General features: G+C 36.6%; 1 protein-coding gene across 1 annotated transcript in view; it reads right to left on the bottom strand.

The window, feature by feature from the left end:
- Positions 1-21782, bottom strand: part of LOC134079131 (E3 ubiquitin-protein ligase TRIM35-like) — a 41817-nt gene extending 20035 nt beyond the window's left edge. Inside the window, exon 1 of the mRNA XM_062535311.1 lies at positions 21302-21782. Within this exon, the coding sequence (XP_062391295.1) occupies positions 21302-21703 (402 nt within the window). The 5' untranslated portion in view covers positions 21704-21782. The remainder of the gene's footprint in view (positions 1-21301) is intronic.
- Between the last annotated feature and the right edge of the window lie 254 nt (positions 21783-22036).

Here is a 22036-nt window from a genome sequence, read left to right as displayed (position 1 = left end):
TAACAATGCTAACTTTGCTAACAATGCTAACCAGGTTGATTAGCTAACTTAGCTAACCATTTCTAGCAGTTATGCTAAAAATGCTAACTATGCTAACAATGCTAACCATGCTAACTAGCTAACTTGCTTGTGAGGACTTTTATTTTGAAACATTTGTTGATAGGGTATCTATGGTGGCCACTATCAGGAATAAAGAAGTTACTGTAGTAAAATCATGTTGGTTGCTATGGAAACGGTCATAAACGCTTAATTTTAATGGTTGCTATGTTGGTTGCTAGGTACATGGAGGTTTCATGTAGTTGACTGGAGGCATAGTTGATGATAACTGACAGCTGGAATGGTTGAACAGTTCAATAGTTGAGTAGTTTCAATGGTTAAATGATTTAATAGTGTATTATTGCAGTGAGGACTTTTATTTTGAAACAGTTGTGGACAGAGGAAACAGTTTAACAGGATATGTGTAGTCTTCAGAGAGATTGTATGCTTAAAGCCTGAGAGAGAGAGAGCTGCTGCAGGTGGGGCTGGCCACCTGGCATAAGATTCTAATTGCCCTATTATGATGTCATAATCCAATGTTAAGTCTATGGGAGAAAAAATGTCTTAAAAAATTAATATAAATTCAACGATAAAGTTTTCAAAGTTGAAAAATACAAAGCTGAAGTCACCTAAGTAAGACCTACGCAGCACAGTTTGAATGAAGTTTCTACGTTAAACGGTTGAAGCTGAATTGAACGCACAAAAACGTTAGAGGAAAAATAAAAATAACTAGAAATGCAATTCCAAGGAATTACCAGTGCATGAAAATGCAAAAATAGATAGATAATGTAGATATGGTTACTAAGGTGTAGCTAGGGTAAACATGGTGGTTGCATAGTTTATAGAGAGTTGATAGTGTGAAGGTAGACAGTTAAAAGATGAAACATTCCAGTTCTAACTTAACTAATGATTTCTATTCATGTTAAAATGTTGATTAGCTAACTTAGCTAATGGTTTCTAGCAGTTACGTTAAAAATGCTAATAATGTTAGCAATGCTAACTTTATTAACAATGCTGACCAGGTTGATTAGCTAACTTAACCGATGATTTCTAGCAGTAATGCTAAAAATGCTAACTATGCTAACAATGCTAAATTTGCTAACAATGCTAACCAGGTTGATTAGCTAACTTAGTTGATGATTTTTTGCAGTTATGCTAAAAATGCTAACTATGCTAACAATGCTAACTATGCTAACCATGCTAACTAGCTAACTTGCTAGTGAGGACTTTTATTTTGAAACATTTGTTGCTAGGGTTTCCATGGTGGCCACTATCAGGAAACAAGAAGTTACTGCAGTATAATCATGTTGGTTGCTATGGAAACGGTCATAAACACTTAATTTTAATGGTTGCTATGTTGGTTGCTAGGTACATGGAGGTTTCATGTAGTTGACTGGAGGCATAGTGGATGATAACTGACAGTTGGAATGGTTGAACAGTTCAATAGTTGAGTAGTTTCAATGGTTAAATGATTTAATAGTGTATTATTGCAGTGAGGACTTTTATTTTGAAACAGTTGTGGACAGAGTAAACAGTTAACAGGATATGTAGTCTTCTGAGAGACTGTATGCTTAAAGCCAGAGAAACTGACAGTTGGTGCCCAGGTGGCCGGCCACCTGGCCTAAGATTCTAATTGCTGCCGTGATGTCATAATGAGCAATGTTAAGTCTATGGGGGAAATTGTAATAGTTTTTAACTAATAGTTTAAAAAGTATAAAAGTTACAAAGTTGAAAAATACAAAGCAGGCATGGCATAAGCAAGACCTACGCAACAACGTTTGAATGAAGTTTCTACGTTAAACGGTTGAAGCTGAATTGCGTGCGTTAGAAGAAGAATAAGAAGAAGAAGAAGAAGAAGACCGAGGAAGAACAGTACAGTGCATTTTCATGCACTGTAATAAGAATAAATCGGATAACAGTAGAGTGCATTTTCATGCACTCTAATAAGAATAAATCGGATAACAGTAGAGTGCATTTTCATGCACTCTAATAATATCGATAACTAGAGATGTAATTCCAAGGAAATTACGAGTGCATGAAAATGCAAAAATGGTGAGGACTTTTATTTTGAAACAGTTGTGGGTAGAGGAAACAGTTGAACAGGATATGTACTCTTAAGAGAGCCAGAAAGCCTGAGACAGAGAGTTGCTGCCAGGTGGCTTTGAACACCTGGCTTAAGATTCTAATTGCTTAACGACTTCATTGTGATGTCATAATCCAATGTTAAGTCTATGGGAGAAAAAATGTTTTTAAAAATTCATATAAAATAAACGATAAAGTTTTCAAAGATGAAATTTACATAGCTGAAGTCACCTAAGTAAGACCTATGCAGCGCAGTTTGAATGAAGTCTCTACGTCGAACGGTTGAAGCTGAATTGAACGCACAAAAAGCGTTAGAAGAATATCGCCGAAAACTAGAAATGCAATTCCAAGGAATTACCAGTGCATGAAAATGCAAAAATAGATAGATAATGTGGATATGGTTACTAAGGTGTAGCTAGGGTAAACATGGTGGTTGCATAGTTTACAGAGAGTTGATAGTGTGAAGGTAGACAGTTTAAAGCTGAAACATTCCAGTTCTAACTTAACTAATGATTTCTGTTCCTGTTAAAATGATAACTATGGTAACAATGATAACCAGGTTGATTGTTAACTTAGCTACTGATTTCATGCAGTTATGGTAAAAATATTAACTATGCTAACTATGCTCACAGTGCTAACCAGGTTGTTTAGCTAACTTAACTGATGATTTCTAGCAATAATGTAAAAAATGCTAACTATGCTAACAATGCTAAAATTGCTAACAATGCTAACCAGGTTGATTAGCTAACTTAGGTGATGATTTTTGCAGTTGTGTTAAAAATGCTAACTATGCTAACAATGCTAACTATGCTAAAAATGCTAACCAGGTTGATTAGCTAACTTAGCTAATAATTTCTAGCAGTTATGCTAAAAATGCTAACTATGCTAACAATGCTAACTATGCTAACAATGGTAACTAGCTAACTTGCTAGTGAGGACTTTTATTTTGAAACATTTGTTGCTAGGGTATCCATGGTGGCCACTATCAGGAAACAAGAAGTTACTGCAGTATAATCATGTTGGTTGCTATGGAAACGGTCATAAACGCTTAATTTCAATGGTTGCTATGTTGGTTGCTAGGTACATGGAGGTTTCATGTAGTTGACTGGAGGCATAGTTGATGATAACTGACAGTTGGAATGGTTGAACAGTTAAATAGTTGAGTAGTTTCAAGGGTTAAATGATTTAATAGTGTATTATTGCAGTGAGGACTTTTATTTTGAAAAAGTTGTGGACAGAGGAAACAGGATATGTAGTCTTCAGAGAGATTGTATGCTTAAAGCCTGAGACAGAGAGAGCTGCTGCAGCTGGCCTTGCCACCTGGCATAAGATTCTAATTGCCCTATTATGATGTCATAATCACAATGTTAAGTCTATGGGGAAATTTTAATAGTTTTTAATTAATAGTTCAAAAAGTATAAAAGTTACAAAGTTGAAAATTACAAAGCTCCCATGGCCTAAGTAAGACCTACGCAGCGCAGTTTGAATGACGTTTCTACGTTAAACGGTTGAAGCTCCATTAAGTGCGTTAAAAGAAGAACTAGAAATGCAATTCCAAGGAATTACCAGTGCATGAAAATGCAAAAATAGATAGATAATGTAGATATGGTTACTAAGGTGTAGCTAGTGTAAACATGGTGGTTGCATAGTTTACAGAGAGTTGATAGTGTGAAGGTAGACAGTTTAAAGATGAAACATCCCAGTTCTAACTTAACTAATGATTTCTATTCATGTTAAAATGTTGATTAGCTAACTTAGCTAATGATTTCTAGCAGTAATGCTAAAAATGCTAACTATGCTAACAATGCTAAATTTGCTAACAATGCTAACCAGGTTGATTAGCTAACTTAGTTGATGATTTTTTGCAGTTATGCTAAAAATGCTAACTATGCTAACAATGCTAACTATGCTAACCATGCTAACTAGCTAACTTGCTAGTGAGGACTTTTATTTTGAAACATTTGCTGCTAGGGTATCCATGGTGGCCACTATCAGGAAACAAGAAGTTACTGCAGTATAATCATGTTGGTTGCTATGGAAACGGTCATAAACACTTAATTTTAATGGTTGCTATGTTGGTTGCTAGGTACATGGAGGTTTCATGTAGTTGACTGGAGGCATAGTGGATGATAACTGACAGTTGGAATGGTTGAACAGTTCAATAGTTGAGTAGTTTCAATGGTTAAATGATTTAATAGTGTGTTATTGCAGTGAGGACCTTTATTTTGAAACAGTTGTGGACAGAGGAAGTAGTGAAACAGGATCTGTAGTCTTAATGAGATTGTATGCTTAAAGCCTGAGACAGAATGTGCCTCTCATATAGCGTTTACGCGTCCTCTCTTGCTCCTCACTGATCTACATAAAGAATGATGGAGCGGCAACAATGGGATAGTCTCCTTCTTCTATCTTTCTTTATGTAGATCATTGAGGATCGAGGAGCGAGGGAGGACATATAAACGCTGCTTGAGAGGGACCCACAGTAAATACTTTGAAAGTCGTATGTAGATAGTCTAATTAATGTTGATAGACAGAATGTTTAATGGATGTTGATAGGCAGATTGTTTAATAGATATTGATTGACAGTTTAATGGGTGGATGAGTGAATGGTCTGAAGAAGATGAATGGATAGAAGGTTGGATGGAATGTGCCTTATATTCTTGTTAAGAGAGACACTGATACAGCTCTCTGAGAGTAGTTGACACAGGTGTAATCAATTTAACTGGCTAGTCTTAAGAGAGCCAGAGTACTCTTAAAGCCTGAGACAGAGTAAATAATTTAAAAGTTGAATGTAGATAGTCTAATTAATGTTGATAGACAGAGAGTTTAATGGATGTTGATAGACAGATTGTTTAATAGATGTTGATAGACAGTTTAATGGGTGGATGAGTGAATGGTCTGAAGAAGATGAATGGATAGAATGTTGGATGGAATGTGCCTTATATTCTTGTAGAATGGAGAGACACAGCTCTCTACTGAGAGTAGTGGATACAGATACAGGTGTAATCAATTTAACTGGCTTGTCTTAAGAGAGCCAGCCCTAGATTGTTTAAAAGTTGAATGTAGAGCGTCTAATTGATGTTGATAGGCAGACTGTTTAGAATGGGTGGATGAGTGAATGGTTTGAAGAAGATGAATGGATATAAAGTTGGATGGAATTAGGAGGACTTATTTTGATACTGTTGTGCGCAGAGGATACAGGGGAACAGAATATGTAGTCTTCAGAGAGATTGTGTGCCTGAGAGAAACTGACAGTTGGTGCCCAGGTGGCTGACCAGCTGGGGTAACATTCTAATTGCTGCCGTGATGTCATAATGAGCAATGTTAAGTCTATGGGGAAACTGTTAATAGTTTTTATTTAATAGTTCAAAAAGTATAAAAGTTACAAAGTTGAAAAATACAAAGCACACATGGCATAAGCAAGATCTACGTAACACAGTTTGAATGAAGTTTCTACGTTAAACGGTTCAAGCTGAATTGCGTGCGTTAGAAGAAGAACTAGAAATGCAATTCCAAGGAATTACCAGTGCATGAAAATGCAAAAATAGATAGATAATGTAGATATGGTTACTAAGGTGTAGCTAGGGTAAACATGGTGGTTGCATAGTTTACAGAGAGTTGATAGTGTGAAGGTAGACGTTTTAAAGATGAAACGTTCCAGTTCTAACTTAACTAATGATTTCTATTCATGTTAAAATGTTGATTAGCTAACTTAGCTAATGATTTCTAGCAGTTACGCTAAAAATGCTTATTATGCTAGCAATGCTAACTTTACTAACAATGCTAACCAGGTTGATTAGCTAACTTAACCGATGATTTCTAGCAGTAATGTTAAAAATGCTAACTATGCTAACAATGCTAAATTTGCTAACAATGCTAACCAGGTTGATTAGCTAACTTAGTTGATGATTTTTTGCAGTTATACTAAAAATGCTAACTATGCTAACAATGCTAACTAGCTAACTTGCTAGTGAGGACTTTTATTTTGAAACATTTGTTGCTAGGGTATCCATGGTGGCCACTATCAGGAAACAAGAAGTTACTGCAGTATAATCATGTTGGTTGCTATGGAAACGGTCATAAACACTTAATTTTAATGGTTGCTATGTTGTTTGCTAGGTACATGGAGGTTTCATGTAGTTGACTGGAGGCATAGTGGATGATAACTGACAGTTGGAATGGTTGAACAGTTCAATAGTTGAGTAGTTTCAGTGGTTAAATGATTTAATAATGTATTATTGCAGTGAGGACCTTTATTTTGAAACAGTTGTGGACAGAGGAAGTAGTGAAACAGGATCTGTAGTCTTAATGAGATTGTATGCTTAAAGCCTGAGACAGAAGGTGCCTCTCATATAGCGTTTACGCGTCCTCTCTCGCTCCTCACTGATCTACATAAAGAATGATGGAGCGGCAACAATGGGATAGTCTAGCCCTTCTGCTATCTTTCTTTATGTAGATCATTGAGGATCGAGGAGCGAGGGAGGACATATAAACGCTGCTTGAGAGGGACCCACAGTAAATACTTAAAAAGTTGTATGTAGATAGTCTAATTAATGTTGATAGACAGAATGTTTAATGGATGTTGATAGGCAGATTGTTTAATAGATATTGATTGACAGTTTAATGGGTGGAGGAGTGAATGGTCTGAAGAAGATGAATGGATAGAAGGTTGGATGGAATGTGCCTTATATTCTTGTTAAGAGAGACACTGATACAGCTCTCTGAGAGTAGTTGATACAGGTGTAATCAATTTAACTGGCTAGTCTGAGACAGAGTAAATAATTTAAAAGTTGAATGTAGATAGTCTAATTAATGTTGATAGACAGAGAGTTTAATGGATGTTGATAGACAGATTGTTTAATAGATGTTGATAGACAGTTTAATGGGTGGATGAGTGAATGGTCTGAAGAAGATGAATGGATAGAATGTTGGATGGAATGTGCCTTATATTCTTGTAGAATGGAGAGACACAGCTCTCTACTGAGAGTAGTGGATACAGATACAGGTGTAATCAATTTAACTGGCTAGTCTTAAGAGAGCCAGCCTGAGACAGAGTAGATTGTTTAAAAGTTGAATGTAGAGCGTCTTATTGATGTTGATAGGCAGACTGTTTAGAATGGGTGGATGAGTGAATGGTTTGAAGAAGATGAATGGATATAAAGTTGGATGGAATTAGGAGAACTTATTTTGATACTGTTGTGCGCAGAGGATACAGGGGAACAGAATATGTAGTCTTCAGAGAGATTGTATTTTTAAAGCCAGAGAAACTGACAGTTGGTGCCCAGGTGGCCGGCCACCTGGCCTAAGATTCTAATTGCTGCCGTGATGTCACAATGAGCAATGTTAAGTCTATGGGGAAATAGCTCAATGTTAAATCTATGGGGAAATCGTTTTTTAATTCATTGTTTAAAAAGTATAAAAGTTACAAAGTTGAAAAATACAAAGCAGACATGGCATGAGCAAGACCTACGCAACAACGTTTGAATGAAGTTTCTACGTTAAACGGTTAAAGCTGAATTGGCTGCGTTAGAAGAAGAAGTTTAACTAGAAATGCAATTCCAAGGAATTACCAGTGCATGAAAATGCAAAAATAGATAGATAATGTAGATATGGTTACTAAGGTGTAGCTAGGGTAAACATGGTGGTTGCATAGTTTACAGAGAGTTGATAGTGTGAAGGTAGACAGTTTAAAGATGAAACATTCCAGTTCTAACTTAACTAATGATTTCTATTCATGTTAAAATGTTGATTAGCTAACTTAGCTAATGATTTCTAGCAGTTACGCTAAAAATGCTTATTATGCTAGCAATGCTAACTTTACTAACAATGCTAAAGAGGTTGATTAGCTAACTTAACCGATGATTTCTAACAGTAATGCTAAACATGCTAACTATGCTAAATTTGCTAACAATGCTAACCAGGTTGATTAGCTAACTTAGTTGATGATTTTTTGCAGTTATGCTAAAAATGCTAACTATGCTAACCATGCTAACTAGCTAACTTGCTAGTGAGGACTTTTATTTTGAAACATTTGTTGCTAGGGTATCCATGGTGGCCACTATCAGGAAACAAGAAGCTACTGCAGTATAATCATGTTGGTTGCTATGGAAACAGTCATAAACACTTAATTTTAATGGTTGCTATGTTGGTTGCTAGGTACATGGAGGTTTCATGTAGTTGACTGGAGGCATAGTGGATGATAACTGACAGTTGGAATGGTTGAACAGTTCAATAGTTGAGTAGTTTCAGTGGTTAAATGATTTAATAATGTATTATTGCAGTGAGGACCTTTATTTTGAAACAGTTGTGGACAGAGGAAGTAGTGAAACAGGATCTGTAGTCTTAATGAGATTGTATGCTTAAAGCCTGAGACAGAAGGTGCCTCTCATATAGCGTTTACTTGTCCTCTCTCGCTCCTCACTGATCTACATAAAGAATGATGGAGCGGCAACAATGGGATAGTCTAGCCCTTCTTCTATCTTTCTTTATGTAGATCATTGAGGATCGAGGAGCGAGGGAGGACATATAAACGCTGCTTGAGAGGGACCCACAGTAAATACTTTAAAAGTTGTATGTAGATAGTCTAATTAATGTTGATAGACAGAATGTTTAATGGATGTTGATAGGCAGATTGTTTAATAGATATTGATTGACAGTTTAATGGGTGGATGAGTGAATGGTCTGAAGAAGATGAATGGATAGAAGGTTGGATGGAATGTGCCTTATATTCTTGTTAAGAGAGACACTGATACAGCTCTCTGAGAGTAGTTGATACAGGTGTAATCAATTTAACTGGCTAGTCTGAGACAGAGTAAATAATTTAAAAGTTGAATGTAGATAGTCTAATTAATGTTGATAGACAGAAAGTTTAATGGATGTTGATAGACAGATTGTTTAATAGATGTTGATAGACAGTTTAATGGGTGGATGAGTGAATGGTCTGAAGAAGATGAATGGATAGAATGTTGGATGGAATGTGCCTTATATTCTTGTAGAATGGAGAGACACAGCTCTCTACTGAGAGTAGTGGATACAGATACAGGTGTAATCAATTTAACTGGCTAGTCTTAAGAGAGCCAGCCTGAGACAGAGTAGATTGTTTAAAAGTTGAATGTAGAGCGTCTTATTGATGTTGATAGGCAGACTGTTTAGAATGGGTGGATGAGTGAATGGTTTGAAGAAGATGAATGGATATAAAGTTGGATGGAATTAGGAGAACTTATTTTGATACTGTTGTGCGCAGAGGATACAGGGGAACAGAATATGTAGTCTTCAGAGAGATTGTATGGTTAAAGCCAGAGAAACTGACAGTTGGTGCCCAGGTGGCCGGCCACCTGGCCTAAGATTCTAATTGCTGCCGTGATGTCATAATGAGCAATGTTAAGTCTATGGGGGGAATTGTAATAGTTTTTAACTAATAGTTTAAAAAGTATAAAAGTTTCAAAGTTGAAAAATACATCCCTCCAATGTCCTAAGTAAGATCTACGTAACACAGTTTGAATGAAGTTTCTACGTTAAACGGTTCAAGCTGAATTGCGTGCGTTAGAAGAAGAACTAGAAATGCAATTCCAAGGAATTACCAGTGCATGAAAATGCAAAAATAGATAGATAATGTAGATATGGTTACTAAGGTGTAGCTAGGGTAAACATGGTGGTTGCATAGTTTACAGAGAGTTGATAGTGTGAAGGTAGACAGTTTAAAGATGAAACGTTCCAGTTCTAACTTAACTAATGATTTCTATTCATGTTAAAATGTTGATTAGCTAACTTAGCTAATGATTTCTAGCAGTTACGTTAAAAATGCTTATTATGCTAGCAATGCTAACTTTACTAACAATGCTAACCAGGTTGATTAGCTAACTTAACCGATGATTTCTAGCAGTAATGCTAAAATGCTAACTATGCTAACAATGCTAAATTTGCTAACAATGCTAACCAGGTTGATTAGCTAACTTAGTTGATGATTTTTTGCAGTTATGCTAAAAATGCTAACTATGCTAACAATGCTAACTATGCTAACCATGCTAACTAGCTAACTTGCTAGTGAGGACTTTTATTTTGAAACATTTGTTGCTAGGGTATCCATGGTGGCCACTATCAGGAAACAAGAAGTTACTGCAGTATAATCATGTTGGTTGCTATGGAAACGGTCATAAACACTTCATTTTAATGGTTGCTATGTTGGTTGCTAGGTACATGGAGGTTTCATGTAGTTGACTGGAGGCATAGTGGATGATAACTGACAGTTGGAATGGTTGAACAGTTCAATAGTTGAGTACTTTCAGTGGTTAAATGATTTAATAGTGTATTATTGCAGTGAGGACCTTTATTTTGAAACAGTTGTGGACAGAGCAAGTAGTGAAACAGGATCTGTAGTCTTAATGAGATTGTATGCTTAAAGCCTGAGACAGAAGGTGCCTCTAATATATAGCGTTTACGCGTCCTCCCTCGCTCCTCACTGATCTACATAAAGAATGATGGAGCGGAAACAATGGGATAGTCTAGCCCTTTTTCTATCTCTCTTTATGTAGATCATTGAGGAGCGAGGAGCGAGGGAGGACATATAAACGCTGCTTGAGAGGGACCCACAGTAAATACTTTAAAAGTTGTATGTAGATAGTCTAATTAATGTTGATAGACAGAATGTTTAACGGATGTTGATAGGCAGATTGCTTAATAGATATTGATTGACAGTTTAATGGGTGGATGAGTGAATGGTCTGAAGAAGATGAATGGATAGAAGGTTGGATGGAATGTGCCTTATATTCTTGTTAAGAGAGACACTGATACAGCTCTCTGAGAGTAGTTGATACAGGTGTAATCAATTTAACTGGCTAGTCTTAAGAGAGCCATATTGTACTCTTAAAGCCTGAGACAGAGTAAATAATTTAAAAGTTGAATGTAGATAGTCTAATTAATGTTGATAGACAGAGAGTTTAATGGATGTTGATAGACAGATTGTTTAATAGATGTTGATAGACAGTTTAATGGGTGGATGAGTGAATGGTCTGAAGAAGATGAATGGATAGGATGTTGGATGGAATGTGCCTTACATTCTTGTAGAATGGAGAAACACAGCTCTCTACTGAGAGTAGTGGATACAGATACAGGTGTAATCAATTTAACTTGCTAGTCTTAAGAGAGCCAGCCTGAGACAGAGTAGATTGTTTAAAAGTTGAATGTAGAGCGTCTAATTGATGTTGATAGGCAGACTGTTTAGAATGGGTGGATGAATGAATGGTTTGAAGAAGATGAATGGATATCAAGTTGGATGGAATTAGGAGGACTTATTTTGATACTGTTGTGCGCAGAGGATACAGGGGAACAGAATATGTAGTCTTCAGAGAGATTGTATGTGAGAGAAACTGACAGTTGGTGCCCAGGTGGCTGACCAGCTGGAGTAAGATTCTAATTGCTGCCGTGATGTCATAATGAGCAATGTTAAGTCTATGGGGGAAATTGTAATAGTTTTTAACTAATAGTTTAAAAAGTATAAAAGTTACAATGTTGAAAAATACAAAGCACACATGGCATAAGCGAGACCTACGCAATAAAGGTTGAATGAAGTTTCTATGTTAAACGGTTCAAGCTGAATTGCGTGCGTTAGAAGAAGAACTAGAAATGCAATTCCAAGGAATTACCAGTGCATGAAAATGCAAAAATAGATAGATAATGTTGATATGGTTACTAAGGTGTAGCTAGGGTAAACATGGTGGTTGCATAGTTTACAGAGAGTTGATGGTGTGAAGGTAGACAGTTTAAAGATGAAACGTTCCAGTTCTAACTTAACTAATTATTTCTATTCATGTTAAAATGTTGATTAGCTAACTTAGCTAATGATTTCTAGCAGTTGTGCTAAAAATGCTAATTATGTTAGCAATGCTAACTTTACTAACAATGCTAACCAGGTTGATTAGCTAACTTAACCGATGATTTCTAGCAGTAATGCTAAAAATGCTAACTATGCTAACAATGCTAGATTTGCTAACAATGCTAACCAGGTTGATTAGCTAACTTAGTTGATGATTTTTTGCAGTTATGCTAAAAATGTTAACTATGCTAACAATGCTAACTATGCTAACTAGCTAACTTGCTAGTGAGGACTTTTATTTTGAAACATTTGTTGCTAGGGTATCCATGGTGGCCACTATCAGGAAACAAGAAGTTACTGCAGTATAATCATGTTGGTTGCTATGGAAACGGTCATAAACACTTAATTTTAATGGTTGCTATGTTGGTTGCTAGGTACATGGAGGTTTCATGTAGTTGACTGGAGGCATAGTTGATGATAACTGACAGTTGGAATGGTTGAACAGTTAAATAGTTGAGTAGTTTCAATGGTCAAATGATTTAAAGGGATATTCCGCCATTTGTGGAATTACGCTAATTTTCCACCTTCCCTCGAGCAAAACAATCGATATTTACCTTGTTCCCGTTCATCCAGCCATTCTGTGAGTCTGGCGATACAACTTTTAGCTTCAGCCTAGCATAGATCATTGAATCGGATTAGACCATTAGCTTCTCGCCTGCTAGCTTCATGTTTAAAAGTGACTAATATTTCTGGTAATTTTCCCATTTAAAACGTGTGTCCTCTCAAGTTAGAAAGTGCAATAAGACCAACTGAAAATGAACCCTGCCGTTTTTCTAGGCTGATTTGACATGGAACTACATTCTCATCTGGCGTAATAATCAAGGCAACTTGCAGCTACTGGCACTACTACTGCTTGATGTCTATGGGGACTATTTTCAGATGCTGCGTACGATATCACTGCGCCTATGGTATGTTTGCAAGTTGCCTTGATTATTACGCCAGATGAGCGTGTAGTTCCATGTCAAATCAGCCTAGAAAAACGCCAGGTTTCATTTTCAGTTGGTCTTATTGCACTTTCTAACTTGAGAGGAGACACGTTTTAAATGGGAAAATTATCAGAAATCTTAGTCACTTTTAAACATGAAGCTAGCAGGCGAGAAGCTAATGGTCTAATCCGATTCAGTGATCTATGCTAGGCTGAAGCTAAAAGTTGTATCGCCAGACTCACAGAATGGCTGGATGAACGGGAACAAGGTAAATATCGATTGTTTTGCTCAAGGGGAGGTGGAAAATGAGCGTATTTCCAAAAATGGCGGAATATCCCTTTAATAGTGTATTATTGCAGTGAGGACTTTTATTTTGAAACAGTTGTGGACAGAGGAAACAGTTAACAGGATCTGTAGTCTTAATGAGATTGTATGCTTAAAGCCTGAGACAGAAGGTGCCTCTCATATAGCGTTTACGCGTCCTCTCTCGCTCCTCACTGATCTACATAAAGAATGATGGAGCGGCAACAATGGGATAGTCTAGCCCTTCTTCTATCTTTCTTTATGTAGATCATTGAGGATCGAGGAGCGAGGGAGGACATATAAACGCTGCTTGAGAGGGACCCACAGTAAATACTTTAAAAGTTGTATGTAGATAGTCTAATTAATGTTGATAGACAGAATGTTTAGTGGATGTTGATAGGCAGATTGTTTAATAGATATTGATTGACAGTTTAATGGTGGATGAGTGAATGGTCTGAAGAAGATGAATGGATAGAAGGTTGGATGGAATGTGCCTTATATTCTTGTTAAGAGAGACACTGATACAGCTCTCTGAGAGTAGTTGACACAGGTGTAATCAATTTAACTGGCTAGTCTTAAGAGAGCTAGAGTGTACTCTTAAAGCCTGAGACAGAGTAAATAATTAAAAAGTTGAATGTAGATAGTCTAATTAATGTTGATAGACAGAGAGTTTAATGGATGTTGATAGACAGATTGTTTAATAGATGTTGATAGACAGTTTAATGGGTGGATGAGTGAATGGTCTGAAGAAGATGAATGGATAGAATGTTGAATGGAATGTGCCTTATATTCTTGTAGAATGGAGAGACACAGCTCTCTACTGAGAGTAGTGGATACAGATACAGGTGTAATCAATTTAACTGGCTAGTCTTAAGAGAGCCAGCCTGAGACAGAGTAGATTGTTTAAAAGTTGAATGTAGAACGTCTAATTGATGTTGATAGGCAGACTGTTTAGAATGGGTGGATGAGTGAATGGTCTGAAGAAGATGAATGGATAGAATGTTGAATGGAATGTGCCTTATATTCTTGTAGAATGGAGAGACACAGCTCTCTACTGAGAGTAGTGGATACAGATACAGGTGTAATCAATTTAACTGGCTAGTCTTAAGAGAGCCAGCCTGAGACAGAGTAGATTGTTTAAAAGTTGAATATAGAACGTCTAATTGATGTTGATAGGCAGACTGTTTAGAATGGGTGGATGAGTGAATGGTTTGAAGAAGATGAATGGATATAAAGTTGGATGGAATTAGGAGGACTTATTTTGATACTGTTGTGCACAGAGGATACAGGGGAACAGAATATGTAGTCTTCAGAGAGATTGCCTGAGAGAAACTGACAGTTGGTGCCCAGGTGGCTGACCAGCTGGAGTAAGATTCTAATTGCTGCCGTGATGTCATAATGAGCAATGTTAAGTCTATGGGGGAAATTGTAATAGTTTTTAACTAATAGTTTAAAAAGTATAAAAGTTACAAAGTTGAAAAATACTTTGCCCACATCGCGTAAGTAAGACCTACGGGACAAAAGTTGAATGGAGTTTCTACGTTAAGCGGTTGAAGCTGAATTGCGTGCGTTAGAAGAAGAATAACTAGAAATGCAATTCCAAGGAATTACCAGTGCATGAAAATGCAGAAATAGATAGATAATGTAGATATGGTTACTAAGGTGTAGCTAGGGTAAACATGGTGGTTGCATAGTTTACAGAGAGTTGATAGTGTGAAGGTAGACTGTTTAAAGATGAAACATTCCAGTTCTAACTGAGCTAATTCATGTTAATTCTATTCATGTTAAATGTTGATTAGCTAACTTAGCTAATGATTTCTAGCAGTTACGCTAAAAATGCTAATTATGCTAGCAATGCTAACTTTACTAACAATGCTAACCAGGTTGATTAGCTAACTTAACCAATGATTTCTAGCAGTAATGCTAAAAATGATAACTATGCTAACAATGCTAAGTTTGCTAACAATGCTAACCAGGTTGATTAGCTAACTTAGTTGATGATTTTTTGCAGTTATGCTAAAAATGCTAACTATGCTAACAATGCTAACCATGCTAACTAGCGAACTTGCTAGTGAGGACTTTTATTTTGAAACATTTGTTGCTAGGGTATCCATGGTGGCCACTATCAGGAAACAAGAAGTTACTGCAGTATAATCATGTTGGTTGCTATGGAAACGGTCATAAAGGCTTAATTTTAATGGTTGCTATGTTGGTTGCTAGGTACATGGAGGTTTCATGTAGTTGACTGGAGGCATAGTGGATGATAACTGACAGTTGGAATGGTTGAACAGTTCAATAGTTGAGTAGTTTAAATGGTTAAATGATTTAATAATGTATTATTGCAGTGAGGACTTTTATTTTGAAACATTTGTTGCTAGGGTATCCATGGTGGCCACTATCAGGAAACAAGAAGTTACTGCTGTATAATCATGTTGGTTGCTATGGAAACGGTCATAAACACTTAATTTTAATCGTTGCTATGTTGGTTGCTAGGTACATGGAGGTTTCATGTAGTTGACTGGAGGCATAGTGGATGATAACTGACAGTTGGAATGGTTGAACAGTTCAATAGTTGAGTAGTTTCAATGGTTAAATGATTTAATAGTGTATTATTGCAGTGAGGACTTTTATTTTGAAACAGTTGTGGACAGAGGAAACAGACAGGATATGTAGTCTTCTGAGAGACTGTATGCTAAAGCCAGAGAAACTGACAGTTGGTGCCCAGGTGGCCGGCCACCTGGCCTAAGATTCTAATTGCTGCCGTGATGTCATAATGAGCAATGTTAAGTCTATGGGGGAAATTGTAATAGTTTTTAACTAATAGTTTAAAAAGTATAAAAGTTACAAAGTTGATATATACAAAGCCCACATCGCGTAAGTAAGATCTACGTAACACAGTTTGAATGAAGTTTCTACGTTAAACGGTTCAAGCTGAATTGCGTGCGTTAGAAGAAGAATAATAAGAAGATGAAGAAGTTGAAGACTAGGAAGAACAGTACAGTGCATTTTCATGCACTGTAATAAGAAGATGAAGTTTAAGAATAGGAAGAACAGTACAGTGCATTTTCATGCACTGTAATAATAAGAAGTTGAAGTAGAAGACTAGGAAGAACAGTACAGTGCATTTTCATGCACTGTAATAAGAAGACTTGGAATAACAGTACAGTGCATTTTCATGCACTGTAATAATAAAAAGTTGAAGTTGAAGCCTAGGAAGAACAGTACAGTGCATTTTCATGCACTGTAATAATAATAACTAGAAATGCAATTCCAAGGAATTACCAGTGCATGAAAATGCAAAAATAGATAGATAATGTAGATATGGTCACTAAGGTGTAGCTAGGGTAAACATGGTGGTTGCATAGTTTACAGAGAGTTGATAGTGTGAAGGTAGACAGTTTAAAGCTGAAACATTCCAGTTCTAACTTAACTAATGATTTCTATTCATGTTAAAATGTTGATTAGCTGACTTAGCTAATGATTTCTAGCAGTTATGCTAAAAATGCTAATTATGCTAGCAATGCTAACTTTACTAACAATGCTAACCAGGTTGATTAGCTAACTTAACCGATGATTTCTAGCAGTAATGCTAACTATGCTAACAATGCTAAATTTGCTAACAATGCTAACCAGGTTGATTAGCTAACTTAGTTGATGATTTTTTGCAGTTATGCTAAAAATGCTAACTATGCTAGCAATGCTAACTATGCTAACCATGCTAACTAGCTAACTTGCTAGTGAGGACTTTTATTTTGAAACATTTGTTGCTAGGGTATCCATGGTGGCCACTATCAGGAAACAAGAAGTTACTGCAGTATAATCATGTTGGTTGCTATGGAAACGGTCATAAACACTTAATTTTAATGGTTGCTATGTTGGTTGCTAGGTACATGGAGGTTTCATGTAGTTGACTGGAGGCATAGTGGATGATAACTGACAGTTGGAATGGTTGAACAGTTCAATAGTTGAGTAGTTTCAATGGTTAAATGATTTAATAGTGTATTATTGCAGTGAGGACTTTTATTTTGAAACAGTTGTGGACAGAGGAAACAGTTAAACAGGATATGTGTAGTCTTCAGAGAGATTGTATGCTTAAAGCCAGAGAAACTGACAGTTGGTGCCCAGGTGGCCGGCCACCTGGCGTAAGATTCTAATTGCTGCCGTGATGTCATAATGAGCAATGTTAAGTCTATGGGGAAATAACTCAATGTTAAATCTATGGGGAAATTGTTTTTTAATTCATAGTTTAAAAAGTATAAAAGTTACAAAGTTGAAAAATACAAAGCACACATGGCATAAGCGAGACCTACGCAGCAAAGTTTGAATGAAGTTTCTACGTTAAACGGTTCAAGCTGAATTGCGTGCGTTAGAAGAAGATTAATAACTAGAAATGCAATTCCAAGGAATTACCAGTGCATGAAATGCAAAAATAGATAGATAATGTAGATATGGTTACTAAGGTGTAGCTAGGATAAATATGGTGGTTGCATAGTTTACAGAGAGTTGATAGTGTGAAGGTAGACAGTTTAAAGCTGAAACATTTTGATTTGCTGATTTCTATTCATGTTAAAATGTTAACTATGGTAACAATGATAACCAGGTTGATTGGTTAACTTAGCTACTGATTTCATGCAGTAATGGTAAAAATGTTAACTATGTTAACTATGCTCACAGTGTTAACCAGGTTGATTAGCTAACTTAGCTAATGATTTCTAGCAGTTATGCTAAAAATGCTAACTATGCTAGCAATGCTAACTATGGTAACATTGCTAACTTAAACTAACAATGCTAACCAGGTTGATTAGCTAACTTAACTGATGATTTCTAGCAATAATGCTAAAAATGCTAACTATGCTAAAATTGCTAACAATGCTAACCAGGTTGATTAGCTAACTTAGTTAGATGTTTTTTGCAGTTATGCTAAAAATGCTAACTATGCTAACTATGCTAACAATGTTAACTATGCTAACCATGCTAACTAGCTAACTTGCTAGTGAGGACTTTTATTTTGAAACATTTGTTGCTAGGGTATCCATGGTGGCCACTATCAGGAAGCAAGAAGTTACTGCAGCATAATCATGTTGGTTGCTATGGAAACGGTCATAAACGCTTAATTTTAATGGTTGGTATGTTGATTGCTAGGTACATGGAGGTTTCGTGTAGTTGACTGGAGGCATAGTTGATAACTGACAGTTGGAATGGTTGAACAGTTAAATAGTTGAGTAGTTACAATGGTTAAATGATTTAATAGTGTATTATTGCAGTGAGGACCTTTATTTTGAAACAGTTGTGGACAGAGGAAGTAGTGAAACAGAATCTGTAGTCTAAATGAGATTGTATGCTTAAAGCCTGAGACAGAAGGTGCCTCTCATATAGCGTTTACGCGTCCTCTCTCGCTCCTCGATCCTCACTGATCTACATAAAGAATGATGGAGCGGCAACAATGGGATAGTCTAGCCCTTCTTCTATCTTTCTTTATGTAGATCATTGAGGATCGAGGAGCGAGGGAGGACATATAAACGCTGCTTGAGAGGCACCCACAGTAAATACTTTGAAAGTTGTATGTAGATAGTCTAATTAATGTTGATAGACAGAATGTTTAATGGATGTTGATAGGCAGATTGTTTATTAGATATTGATTGACAGTTTAATGGGTGGATGAGTGAATGGTCTGAAGAAGATGAATGGATAGAAGGTTGGATGGAATGTGCCTTATATTCTTGTTAAGAGAGACACTGATACAGCTCTCAGAGTAGTTGATACAGGTGTAATCAATTTAACTGGCTAGTCTTAAGAGAGAGTGTGCTTAAAGCCTGAGACAGAGTAAATCATTTAAAAGTTGAATGTAGATAGTCTAATTAATGTTGATAGACAGAGAGTTTAATGGATGTTGATAGGCAGATTGTTTAATAGATGTTGATAGACAGTTTAATGGGTGGATGAGTGAATGGTCTGAAGAAGATGAATGGATAGAAAGTTGGATGGAATGTGCCTTATATTCTTGTAGACTGGAGAGACACAGCTCTCTACTGAGAGTAGTGGATACAGATACAGGTGTAATCAATTTAACTGGCTAGTCTTAAGAGAGCCAGTGTATGTAGCCTGAGAGAGAGAGAGAGCTGCTGCACCTGGACTGGCCACCTGGCGTAACATTCTAATTGCTGCTGTGATGTCATAATGAGCAATGTTAAGTCTATGGGGGAAATTGTAATAGTTTTTAACTAATAGTTTAAAAAGTATAAAAGTTACAAAGTTGAAAAATACAAAGCACACATGGCATAAGCAAGACCTACGCAACAAAGTTTGAATGAAGTTTCTACGTTAAACGGTTCAAGCTGAATTGCGTGCGTTAGAAGAAGAATAATAAGAAGAAGTTGCGGAAGAAGACTTGGAATAACAGTACAGTGCATTTTCATGCACTGTAATAAGAAGAATTGGAAGAACAGTACAATGCATTTTCATGCACTGTAATAATAATAATAAGAAAAAGCCTAGGAAGAACAGTACAGTGCATTTTCATGCACTGTAATAATAAGAAGATGTCGGATAACAGTAGAGTGCATTTGCATGCACTCTAACTAGAGAATGTAATTCCAGGGAAATTACGAGTGCATGAAAATGCAAAAATGTATAGATACAGTAGATAATGTAGATATAGTTACTAAGGTGTAGCTAGGGTAAACATGGTGGTTGCATAGTTTAAAGAAAGCTGATAGTGTGAAGGTAGACAGTTTAAAGCTTAAACATTAAAGTTCTAACTGAACTAATGATTTCTAGCAGTTATGCTGAAAATGCTAACAATGCTAACTATGCTAACCAGGCTGATTAGCTAACTTAGCTTATCATTTCTAACAGTTATGCTAAACATGCTAACTATGCTAACAATGCTAACTATGCTAACAATGCTAACCAGGTTGATTAGCTAACTTAGCTAACCATTTCTAGCAGTTATGTTAAAAATGCTAACAATGCTAACTATGCTAACCATGCTAACTTGTTAGTGAGGACTTTTATTTTGAAACATTTGTTGCTAGGGTATCCATGATGGCCACTATCAGAAATAAAGAAGTTACTGTAGTATAATCATGTTGGTTGCTATGGAAACTGTCATAAAAGCTTAATTTTAATAGTTGCTATGTTGGTTGCTAGGTACATGGAGGTTTCATGTAGTTGACTGGAGGCATAGTTGATGATAACTGACAGTTGGAATGGTTGAACAGTTGAATAGTTGAGTATTTTCAATGGTTAAATGATTTAATAGTGTATTATTGCAGTGAGGACTTTTATTTTGAAACAGTTGTGGACAGAGGAAGTATGAAACAGGATCTGTAGTCTTAATGAGATTGTATGCTTATAGCCTGAGAGAGAGAGAGCTGCTGCACCTGGACTGGCCACCTGGCATAAGATTCTAATTGCCCTATTATGATGTCATAATGTAATGTTAAGTCTATGGGGACATTTTAATAGTTTTTTATTTAATCGTTTAAAAAGTATAAAAGTTACAAAGTTGAAAAATACATAGCTGAAGTCACCTAAGTAAGACCTATGCACCGCAGTTTGAATGAAGTTTCTACGTTAAACGGTTGAAGCTGAATTGCACACACAAAAACGTTAGAGGAAAAATAAAAATAAAAAAAAATCGGATAACAGTAGAGTGCATTTTCATGCACTCTAATAAGAAGATGTTGGATAACAGTAGAGTGCATTTTCATGCACTCTAATAAGAATAAACAGCATAACAGTAGAGTGCATTTTCATGCACTCTAATTACTATTGCTAAAATGATAATAAATTACTATTGCTAAAATAATAAATTACTATTGCTAAATTACTAATAGACTAATACTATTACATTTAGTCTGTTAATTTTACCCCACCGTGCCACACGCACCAATCACGTGCATATGCCCCCAAACACAAATCTAGCACCACACCGTGCCACACTCAGTGGCCATGCTCACATGCCCATTGCTGGGGAGAACATTATTTCCACTCTAGTTTTGTGAGACATTCATAACTCCTATTATGAATATATAATCCTTCCTATGTGCAGCTTTAAATGAACGTTTGATGTGAAAATCCATACCTTAGTATCTAGTGCAGCCTCACTGATGGGACTGAAGTTGTGGTGTCTGTGTGTTTTGGAGTCTCTACACACCAGACACACAGGCTGTTTGTCCTCCAGACAGAAGAGCTTGAGTTTCTCACTGTGCAGACTGCAGAGCACCTCAGACCCTGCTGAAGCTCTCTGACTTTTCTCCTGTAAGAAGGTCTCACACAGATTCCTTAACTGGAGATTCAGAGGAGGCTGAGTGTCTGAGGATATCCTCCTGCAGACTGGACATTCTCTGCAGCCCTTAGAGTGCCACCACTGCTGCAGACAGACCTTACAGAAGCTGTGACTACAGGAGAGGAGGACGGGATCCCTGAAGATGTCACAGCACACCGGACAGGAGAATTCCTCTTCTGAGAAAGGTCTGGATGCCATCGTCTAGTTGCTGGTTGACTCTCTTTTGAAGTTTACTTGAAGATCACTTCAGTTTCCTAACAAGAAAATACAATCGATCGAGCTGTTTTACGGTGGCTGAAACCAAATGCTGTGTCTGTGTGTGCATTGTAATGCTTTGACACAGCGTTACACTTACACATGAATCAATCATCGCAGTCACCCACTTCCTCTTTCAAGAAGGCGAGAAACAGAGGGAGGGGCTTGGGTTGAAAAGGACTCTGAATAGTATTGTACTACAATATGAAACAGCTATTTGAAATGGTTGATCAGCTAAACCATAAGCACATACAGTAGCATCCATTTAAAACATTT

The sequence above is a fragment of the Sardina pilchardus genome, chromosome 4 (genome assembly GCF_963854185.1).
Source record: "Sardina pilchardus chromosome 4, fSarPil1.1, whole genome shotgun sequence".
NCBI classification, from domain to species: Eukaryota; Metazoa; Chordata; class Actinopteri; order Clupeiformes; family Clupeidae; genus Sardina; species Sardina pilchardus.
This window is presented reverse-complemented; position numbering and strand designations above follow the sequence as displayed.